General features: G+C 54.9%; 1 protein-coding gene across 1 annotated transcript; it reads right to left on the bottom strand.

Moving 5' to 3' along the window:
• Nucleotides 1–5,409: 5,409 nt before the first annotated feature.
• On the bottom strand, nt 5,410–9,802 carry S1PR1 (sphingosine-1-phosphate receptor 1). Its single transcript, XM_028153977.2, has 2 exons — nt 9,499–9,802; nt 5,410–8,047 (listed from the first exon to the last, which is right to left on the bottom strand). Exon 2 carries the CDS (start codon nt 7,893–7,895, stop codon nt 6,771–6,773), a length of 1,125 nt encoding a protein of 374 aa, XP_028009778.1. The 5' UTR covers nt 7,896–8,047; nt 9,499–9,802; the 3' UTR covers nt 5,410–6,770.
• Between the last annotated feature and the right edge of the window lie 862 nt (nt 9,803–10,664).

The raw sequence follows: 10,664 nt of genomic DNA, 5'->3' as shown, positions 1-10,664 counted from the left end.
TTGCCTTAAACAAGCCCTATCCGTTGTTCATGTGCATCTAGATGGACACACCTTTGAAAGGAAGCGCATGACCTTGTTAACTGTCCTGTAACCCAGGGGTGGGGAACATCTGGCCCAAGTGTTAGGGGCGAGTTAATGAAATGTTTGCCCAAATACAGCAGGCTGATTTTTAAGTGGGTGGTTTTGTACAGCCAGAGAACGATGTTCTAAATACCCAATGGCCCTGGCACAGAGAAGGCTCCCACCCCTGTGGGTACTAGCAATCCAATCCCCGCCTGCCTCCTCCCCGCTCCCGCAATGGTCCTTCCTCTTCCCTCCTTAACATCAAAAGCATAAAAGAAGCTGCAAAACGTATTCCCTGGCGCCCTTGACATCTTGCTTCCTCGCAACTGTCGCCAGTTTGGGCTCAAATAAACTCGTATTGAAGTTATTTCCCGCCTCGGACGTTCTTACATCAACATCAGGCTCCCTGGACCCCAAAGAGAGGAGCCCCTGACTGGGAGGGATGCATAAATCCTGAGTCTGGGCAGACAGGACCTTGCCCGTCCTTGGCCCGGGATCCACAGCGCCCCGCCAGGACCAGCATTCCTGTCGCAGGGATGGGTGGGTGCTTGGGTGCACCCAGGAGGGGCGGGAGCAGGAAGCAGGAGCCAGCCAGGGCGTCCCCAAGGCTTGTTCTTTCTGTCCTGGTACCAACAAGAAGCAGAACAGGCAGCGGTAACAGGACTGGATCCAGCGAAGCAGATAAGACTGCGTCCCCCCTGAGCCAGGCCTGGGAGCAGCCGCCCTCTCTTCTGTTCTGGCCGGTCGCAGACCCAGGCACCTCTGCACAGGGACTCCCAGGGCTGCCCCCAGGAGGGAATCCACAGACGGGCTGAGCTCAGGCAGCCAGGCATCAGGCCCCAGAAGCCCGGGAAGCCCTGGAGGGCATGCCCGTCTTCCAGTTCTTCCGTGTCCCTGCCCGTTACCGCTAACAAGGCGGGCTTGCCCCCGGGACGAGCGTTATCATACACTTGCCCAGGAGAGAAGACAAGGTCTGGAACACTCCAGTGCACATGCAGCAGGGCGAGTGTGTGTCGGAACCCCTGTCAGCGTGTAAAAGTCCGTTCTTCATCGTCGGTTACAAAGCACCTTAGAGCGCTAAGGCTGAAATCTCAGTATTGTTTCAGGACAACCCGAGACTCTCCCAAGACACAGAAATTCTTCAGACGCACAAACACCAACACTAAGCCAAACTCTCATCCTACAGAAGCAAAGAGAGGGCGCAGTTATTTGCCACTGTTCGCGCCCTCCGTGGAGCGCTGGGGAGCTTCTGTCCCACGCTGCTGAACTCTTGGGAACCTTGTTCCACAATCTCTCAGAGAAAGTCCCCAATAGGCCGAATGCTCAAAGGGGCAAGTGTTCGGGGCAAAAGTAGAATACTGGGGACTAGCTATGGTTATGGGAAATACTAATCATGCTCTGTGAACCATGATTGCCTGTACACCCCCGGGGACCTGGGAGTCAACCTGGGAATGCGGTCTATTCTCAAGCAAGAACTGAATTTTATCAGGGAAAGATTAACAACCTTGTTGCCCAATGGAGTCCCACCCAGCCTCCTGCCTCCCCATGTAAACCCTGCTTCCCCATGTAATCCTTGTCCGACCCTACGTAAGCAGCCGGCTTCTCGGGGCTGCAGAGCAGGTTTCTGTGAGTGACTGCTGCTCTCCCACTTTGCCGGCAGGATTGGAATAAACGCTCATCTGCGATTCAACCCTGTCTCTGCTGAATTGGCTTAAGTAGTGATGGGCAGCCTGGACTCATTGGCTGTCCAGTTTAACAAGTCTACCATATTGATTTTTTTAAAAAAATTTCACAGGTCTTAAGAATATGGTTGGATAAGTTTAGACCAATGAATACACCCAAGTAAACAACACCTTTAAAAAAAAAAAAAGATGTAGAACATTGCTAACAATCTAGAAAATCCCCTCATGTTCCCTTCTAGCTTACCCTCCTCCCACAGGCAAACAACTCTTTGGATTTCTATCTCTACAGATGAGTTTCTGCTGTTCTTGAATTTCACATAAATGGAACCGTTCATTATGTCCTCTTTGGTGGCTGGCTGGCTCCTTTTGCCCAACTTAATGGTTTTAAGATTTATGCAAGGGATGCCAAGTATCCACAGTAGTTCATTTTAAACTGCTGAATAGTATGAACTTACTGCAAGGTGTCTATCCACTATTAGCACAGAAGCTGATTGGCGGGCACAATACACAAAATGTCGCAACGCCTGCTCCAATCTGCAATCCACACAACTGATTATACACAGCTAAATTTTAATCCTTCAGTCCTCAAAGGGATGAAGAAGAGAGCATGGGGAAAACAGGGGCCATTTGGAAGTCCGAGTCCAAGGAGAAAATACAGGGAGTCAGACGCAGGATGTGTTAGGGGAGATGTCTTACCACGAACCAAGGATGCTCTTGGTCCCGGCTCGGGTCAAGGACTGTGAAAAGACGGAAGTAAACTCCTCGCTCAGTGTTATATTCTTCCTCTCTCTCCTAGCTGCTCTATAGGCCACTGGTTAAAAATCCTTTGTCGTTCTAGACAATCAAAAGGCTTTTCTCGATTCAAGTAGACATCGCTTGCTTGGGTGTTCTGCGAGATGCCTCTGGTCTAGTTAGTAAGTATGGCAGTGAAGTCTGTGGTGGACGAAGAAGAATATTTTGGGTCCCCATGCCTGGCCCATGTGAAGCGCACATCAAAAAGGCAGGAAGATAGGGTGGGGGAAATGATGCAATTTATTATGATTTCTTGTCACTGAGATCTTAAGGTGTCCACAGGCTAAGAATAAAACATCCTATAAAGGTTTCTTTGGTTATTTGTGATGCTTGCCTCGGAGTGTTTAAGACTTATTTAGAGAAAAACATAGACCTATCTACTGTGATCTAATTAGTTGGGAGACAAATGAGATCAATCTAGTTTGAGCTAATCAGTCAGGTGTCCTCAGCAAACATCATTCCAGCTGAGTGTGGAGCAAACAAGATTAAAAAAAAAGAATAACTCAACATTACACAGAGATGATAGAAACTCATTACTGCAAATGCTGTGGGTAAACCATGGTGCCTGGCTAGAGATTAATTTTTGAGCCAGTGACTCTAGAAGATCAAAGAGTCAGAACAGTTTTATGTTATCACTAGAGTATTATCCCTGGCTTCTCCATTAAAATGGGGTTGCTAACATTCAGACCTACTTAAACTCCAAGTCTTCATAGGATTTCCCTCAAAGAGCCCGTCGTCTTGCTAAAGTCACTATTTCGGAGCAGTAGCTCCCGAACAGAGTCGCCTAGAAAACATGAAGGGTCCCAGTGATGTACTGAGTGGATGGGCAAAGAGTCCAAGTCATCCAAAGCGCAGTCTAGGCCGGAAGTACCCCCGGAGTACTGCCCAGGGCACATCCTTAACGTCGGCCATCTCCTGGGCAGAGATGGATCCTCTCTGAGAAAAGCACAGCTCAAATCTTCATAAGACTTTTTACACTGGGGGATGGAGGAGGGAATAGAGATGCTATAAATCACGACCAAAGTGCTGATATTACTAAAATAGAATCCAGTATCTAATGAACATGAATGCAAAATCCCCATTACTAAAAAAAAAAAATTTGATTCTAGTAATACTGGATCCACCTTGATTAAAGAAACTTTTCTACTGATAATGAGACTAGAAAACAAGAAGGTTCCTATTTGAATGTCTGTGAAGTTGTAATTGGGCTCCATGCTGCTGGGGAAGAGAGTATTGTTTGCCATCATTTTGTAATTCTGCTAAATATTTATAAGCCAATGGTATGTTTTTACAAGAGTATGTCAAGTGTTGCTCAGAGTGTCTGACTTGCTCCTCTTGAAAACCTCTACACTGTAGGGTCTACAGGATTTAATCAAAACGGGGTGGCTGTTTATTTTAGTATTAACATATAGTTACTGAGGTTTGGTTGGTTTGTTTATTGTTTTCTCCATCCTCAATTTTCAGGATATACTGAAGTAAAACCAGATATTCACGTTGGGATACCGCCAAGGATTCCTTCATCGCAGCCATTGGTTCTTGACCAGGCGTCTGCCACACGTGTGCCCAGGGGACCACAGTCCACGGCTGTCCTGCTTTCTCGGAATCAGATGCACTGTCCCGGGTCTCCAAAAGCAAGCACCTCTCATCACTGACTGCGGGCTCACTGGTGGGCAGGTGAAGCTGTCCTCCCTGCCCCCGAGTTCCCTATTCCCGCCGGGCCAGCTGCCCGCCTCATCTCCCCCAGGTCCGGAGGGAGTCACCGCGGTGCTCAGGAAGACAGGTCCCCGAGCGGGACCACTGTATCTCCCACAGAAACACAGAGCCGGCCTGCTTTCCCATTGCACTGGGCTCTGTCCTGAGAGCCCTAGGAAGTGAGTGTACCATGAACTCATTCCTTCCGCCTCGGCAGACAGATGGACAGACCTTCCCGCCGGTTGCCAGTCTTTTGTCTTTGGAGCATTTTTGGCATTTCCTGCAGGAAACTGGAGGCTGTGACCCAAGGCTTCCTTCGTGAGCACACTCCTGTTTCCCACAGTGAGCCTTACCCAGAAATGACATCTACGCTACGAGGGGAGGGTTATCTTCGCGTCCCAACTGTGTCCTGTGCTTGCTCAATGCTACTTGAAAGCACACATTCTGAAAGTGACCAGAGCCCAGGGGAGCCACACACCCCCCCTCTCATCGCATCCCCAACGAAGCCGAGCACTAACGAGGGCAACAATTCTGTTTCGCTTGTAAAGGACCCTCGATAGCTGGAGGAACTAATAACCAGGGACATTAAAGCTTTCAGGAACGATGAACTGAAAGTCTTCAGACAGAAGGCGTCTGCAACTCAGCCTACCACTGGCTCCTTCAATGATACCAGAGTTCCATACTGTTCAGAGGTTAGACGGGGAGAAACCAAGACAGAAACCAATCCTGAAAATTTACGTGATTTGATATGATCGCCCATATTCATATCCCCACTTCCCCAGCATGTTGGTAGAGAGCCAAGCTTTTGTGGGTGGATTTGAACTGACCATTGAGTTTCATGATCTGAGTTAGATTTACAACCACACGGCTCTGTGTTACTTCTTTTAAAGCCCATGTTTTGGGAAAGAACTATTGGACTTAGTTTAGTTTGGCATGGATGCAATTTACAACTCAAACAATGACATTTCCTTGCCATGTGGTATGCATTTAGAGGCTGGCAGTTTTTTTCATCTCATTCTTTACTGCTCTTTGGTGTTCACATATTGAAGTTTCTCTTCCTGAAAAAGATAGAGTGGTTTCTAAAACAATAACAGACATTTGCCTTTACCCTTGATTCTAAAGAGCCACAGAGTCAAATAGAAGGTCTTTAATTATTTTTAAAATGCTCTTCACAAAGGAATCTTTAAAAAAATCAGTTTATTAATGTTTAAAAGTTGATAAAGCTATGTGCAAAATGATCCACAAAAGTCAGAAAACTATTAAATACTATGTTTTTAAAAAAAAGACATTTCTTGGTTTAATTGCACTGGAAACCATACTAAAGAGACAGCAATACATTTTATTCTTTGTAACATTTACACGCATGCCCAATGAACTAGTTAAAACACAGCTGTACTGGAAACTTCTGGGTTCCCTACCAGTTAAAGTAATGCTTTAAGGGCACAAGAGGGTGACACTTTCTTAAGAAATACACATTCAGTGGTGTTAACACAGGTTAGGAAAATCCAATAAAATGCTGAAACCCATACATTCAACAATCATGAAGAGTACTTTTAACACAACAAGATACCACCCCTGGTGGAAATGCTTCACACACACTCCGTAAGAAACATCGACAAAAGTGCCCAGGACCGACGTGGTGTTTGTTAGGCAAATTCGTTAGGAAATCCCTCCTGGTGGACAGTTCCCTCCCCCGCAGTGGGTGCTCTCCTCGTGTGGGGCCTTTGTCTCTCCTGGACGTGAAGGGTCCTGGCTGATACCGTTAGATAAGCTGGGCTTCCCCATGCAGATTTCAGGCACAATGGCAGGATACTGTCACACATTCCATTGTAAAGATGTAAAAAAAAAAAAAATCAAAGTGACTACAACCAAATTCCAAAAACAACGGATCCAGCTTGCGTGGAAACTTTGGCCTCAGCAAATGAAACTGCCCCCCATGTCCGAACTGGCTCCAGCTCCTCCGTCTGCTTCCTGGACAAGCCCACCAGCTACCGATGCTGGAGCAATGGACCAGGCCACCCCAGCCTGATGCATGCCAGGCAGTTAGATACCCGGTGGGAGGATGCCGAGGAGGGGTGTGCCGGGGAAGGAGGGGCGGGGCCTGGAGCATCCCTGGAGAAGCAGAAGTGCGCATGTAGCTGGCAACTCAAGTGAAGAAACATCTTCTCCTCAAAGCTCCAGACGACACTTTCCCCGGGGACCTCGGGCTTCCAGGAGGGGCCGCACGACCCCGCCGGGAGCTTGGCCATGCTGACCTCTGGCTCAGTGCAAAATCAAAGCTCAGGGAGAGGAAGTAGGCTCCAGGCCCGCGGACCGCTCTCCACCCTTCCCGGCGCATTGTTCACAGGACTCACTGTACCCTCCGACCCCACCCTGCGTCACGGGCCCTTTGCTCGCCCCGCACCCCCTCTGGCTCCGGCTCCGGCTCCGGCAGCTCCTCCCTGGCAGCAGTCCAGGCACCAGGCACGGAGATGTTTTTCCAAACACTGGGCGGCGGGTGGCCGTGCAAGAACACTCCCCGTGGGCTGGCAGCTTCCCGTCTTAGGAAGAGGAGTTGACGTTCCCAGAGGACATGATGGTTTCTGGGTTGTCCCCATCGTCCTTCTGGGGGTGAGAGGAGTTGTCGGACTTGCTGCGGCTGAACTCCACGCCCGCGATGATGGGGCGCTTGAACTTGCCGGGGGTGTCGGGGCTGGGGCACCGGCAGCAGGACATGATGCGGATGAAGGCGCGGCGCATCTCCTTGTTGGTGAGCGTGTAGATGATGGGGTTGGTGCCCGAGTTGAGCACCGCCAGCACCAGGAAGTACTCGGCCTTGAAGAGGATGTCACAGGTCCTCACCTTGCAGCCCACGTCCAGCAGCAGCAGGATGAAGAGCGGCGCCCAGCAGGCGATGAAGACGCTCAGCACGATGATCACCGTCTTGAGCAGCGCCAGCGACTTCTCCGAGCTGCGGCTGGCCTTGGACGCGTTCTTGCGGAAGGTCAGGCGGCGGCTGCGCGTGCGCACCAGCGAGTAGATCCGGCAGTAGAGGATGACGATGGAGAGCAGCAGCACGGTGAAGACCGTGGTGCAGAAGAGGATATAGTGCTTGTGGTAGAGCGGCAGCACCGTGGAGCAGCTGGGCAGCAGGCCGAGGCAGTTCCAGCCCATGATGGGCAGGCCGCCCAGCACCAGCGAGATGACCCAGCAGGCGCTGATGAGCAGGAAGGAGCGCGAGCTGCTGCTCTCGTGGTGCAGCTTCATCTTCAGCATGGTGATGTAGCGCTCGATGGCGATGGCCAGCAGGCTGAACACGGACGCGGACAGCGCCACGAACATGCTGCCCTCGCGCAGGAACCACTGCGCGGGCGTCAGATTGTAGGTGTTGGCCCCGGAGAAGAGCAGGTTCATGATGTAGGCCACCCCCGCCAGCAGGTCCGAGAGGGCCAGGTTGCCGATGAAGTAGTACATGGGCCGGTGGAACTTCTTGGTTTTCCAGATGGTCAGGAGGACGAAGATGTTCTCCAGGATGATGCAGCAGCAGATGAGGATGAACACCACGGACGTCACCTTGAGGCCGCCGTCCTTGTCCTGGCCCAGGTTCAGCTTCCCCGTGTAGTTGTAATGCCGGATGATGACGTCATAGTTGGAGTAGTCAGAGAGGGAGCTGCTGGTGGACCCCATGGCGCGCCCCGGCGTCCCAAGCCTTGGCCGCGCGGCGCTTCCCCGGCGGACGCTAGAGGGCGCTGGAGGGCGAGGCGGAGGCGGGGAGCTTGGAAGTCAGAGGTCCCGGCTTTCCGCGTGTCCCGGCTGGACAGGGCCTCGGGAACCGCAGCCTTAAAGGAGTTACAGAGAGAGTCAGGGAAAGCCACAGGCACAACGCATCCTCGCCGAGGCCCTGCTCGGTTTGTTTATTTCTTTAAAGGAAAACTTGGGGAGAGTGCAGAGAGAGGGATTTTAAAAAGTCAAACTCTCATCCCTTGCAAAAAAAATCTTTTAAAAGGAAGAAGGGGAAGAAAGAGGGAGAGAGAACAACAACAAAAATGGCCCCAACTGAAAACTCCGACTCAACAAGATGAAAATTCTCCCCATGGTCACATCCACTCCAACGGAAACGGGAAAGTGGGGAAGCGAGCCCCACTCCACCCTCTGATTCCCACCCCGCACCCCGCACCCCGCCAGGCTGCGCCTAGAACAGTCACCGCCCAGCGGGGCTCCTCAGAGACCCAACCGAGGGTGGAAATGCACACCGCTGCCCCCACCGCCCGCCCCGGAGCAGAGCCGCCCCTCACGGCCCAGGAACCAGCAGGCCAGCCGAAGCCATGGGCCAGTGCAAGTCATTTGGGGGCCCCATGAGTAAGCTCGGGAGCAGGTGTGTCTAGGGTCCGAGGGGCAGCCCCGCCTGCCCTGGCCCAGCATAAACTGGAAAACTGGCGCCTGCCCTTTCTTTTTTCTTTTTCTCCGGAGCCCAACGCAAGAACCCCCCAAGGGGCCGGTGAGGCTGCAGTAAGCCCCGGAGGTTCCGGTGGCCCTCGGTTGCAGGAGTGTTTTTAGTCCGGTGGCAGAGCCCACATGCAGAGGGAAGTCCTGCTCCTGATAGCCAGGCATGCGGCCGCCGCCCGGCCCGTGCAGACGCTCTGCAGCCGCTCCCCGGAGGGGGTGCCGCTCCCCGGAGGGGCGCCGGGCTCCAGGCGAAGCTACCGGGCGGCTTTATTGACCCTCCTCCCCGGCACCTGGCCGCCTCCTCTGAGGTCTGGAAAGTGTGGGGGAACGCAGCGGCCCGGTTAGCAGAAGTCTGCTTGTCAGTTAAGTGTTGCGAGGGAACGCGGCCCCGGATACAAGTGGAGTAACCGAGGCAGAGGGCTCCCACCCGTCCTGGGGCCGGAGAGGCCGCGGCGCCCAGAGCCCCAGGTCCCTCCAACTCTACCCCCCTCTCCTCGCCCGCCCGCAGTGCAAGTTTAAGCCCTAACCCCACCCCCACCCACCCCAATGCTCTTTGTTTCTAGCATTTCCAAAAATAAGCGCCTTCGCCCCTTCCCCTCCGACCCCCGGCAGCTTCCACCACCTCCCCCCGAGGTGGTTCTGCAGCGGGAACCTGAGCCCTTTCCCAGCGTCATCGATCACTAGCGCCCGAGCAGCCGGCGGGGCTCCTCCGGCCGGGGGTGCAGTTCCAGCGCCCGGAGCCGCGGTCTGAAAAGTTTTTGTTCTGCTCCGTTCGGGTCTGACAGCGCGTCGGGGCCGCCCGCGCCCGGCGGCCACGCGGCGCCCCAGCCCGGCCCGCGCCTACCTCGCTCAGGCGGGACGGAGTGGCGTCCGGGGAGCTCTGGGTCCGCGCCGCGCGCCCGTCATCTTGCTGCTGCCGGAGCCTGACAGCGCCGCGCACGAACTTGTGGAGTCGGGGTCCCCTCCCTCCGCGGCAGCATTCTCCATTGGCCAGCCCCGCGCCGCGCCGCCGGGGAAGTCACCGCACCTCTAACTAAGGAAGAGGCGGGGAGAGGCGGCCCGAGCTCCCACGCCCTCCCCGGCGGCCGGGCCCCCGGCTCGGATCTCGGCGGCTGAGCCTCACTGTCCAGGAAAGATCTGGGGCAGAAGCTAATAGGGCCCCTCCCACCCCACCCCACCCCCGGACGCCGGGGAAAACGCCCGCCCCCCGGACTCCGTATAAACCGCCCGCCTCCTCCGCGGCGGCGGCAGAGACCACCTCCCAGCTCGGGAAGGGGAGGCGGGGAGGGCCTGTGGAGACGGTCCTCCCCAAAGCCCCAGGGGGCAGGGGCCGCAGGCGCCCCGCAGCCACCTCTCTGCACTCCTGCCAGCAGCCCTTGGGGATGGGGTCCGAGGCTGTGGCCAGGCGCCCCGGGCTGCTGCGGGGGCGGGGAAACAGGCGCCGCGCGCTGGGGATGGGGCTGCGAGAGGCCCGGGGAGCGAGGGGCCAGGAGCGGGGTGCCGGACGTTCCTCCACTCCGCCCCCCTCCACGCCCACCCCGTCCCGCGGCCTCGAAACTTGTGGTCTGAGGAGCAGAAAGTGGCTTTCCCGGGGCGCAGGGTGAAATGGGCCAGCGCCCGGCGAGGTGCTGTGTGTGGGGGTTCCCCTCCCTCAGCTGGGCGCCCAGGCAGGCGGTGTGCCCCAGATTCTGGCCAGCGGCGAGAGGCCTTTGAGGAGTGGGCAGCTGCCCGGCCCGCTAAGTTGACTAACGCCTGGGCCGCTCAGGAAGTTCCAAGGGGAAGAGCCGCCCGCCCTGGCCCAGCCCTAACCCCGCGGGGCCTGCTGCCGCCCAGCTGGGGGCGGCGCCCTTCTCTCCCCTTCTACTTGGGAGGCGCCCCCAAACCTCAATGCTCACAACCCGCCCACTCTTTCCTTGCTCTGAGCTGCTACTTCTGAACCCGAGACTGGGGCGGCCTGGGTCAGCTCAGCTGTGTGACCAGCGCAGGGCACTGCGCACTGCCGCGAAGCCA

This window comes from Eptesicus fuscus, chromosome 22 (genome assembly GCF_027574615.1).
Source record: "Eptesicus fuscus isolate TK198812 chromosome 22, DD_ASM_mEF_20220401, whole genome shotgun sequence".
NCBI classification, from domain to species: domain Eukaryota; kingdom Metazoa; phylum Chordata; class Mammalia; order Chiroptera; family Vespertilionidae; genus Eptesicus; species Eptesicus fuscus.
Note: the sequence above shows the minus strand (reverse complement) of the source record. Positions and strands in the feature narration are given on the sequence as shown.

What these genes read in the sequence shown, in the direction of transcription:
- S1PR1 (XM_028153977.2), bottom strand. Translation starts at nt 7,895, where the DNA reads ATGGGGTCCACCAGCAGCTCCCTCTCTGACTACTCCAACTATGACGTC.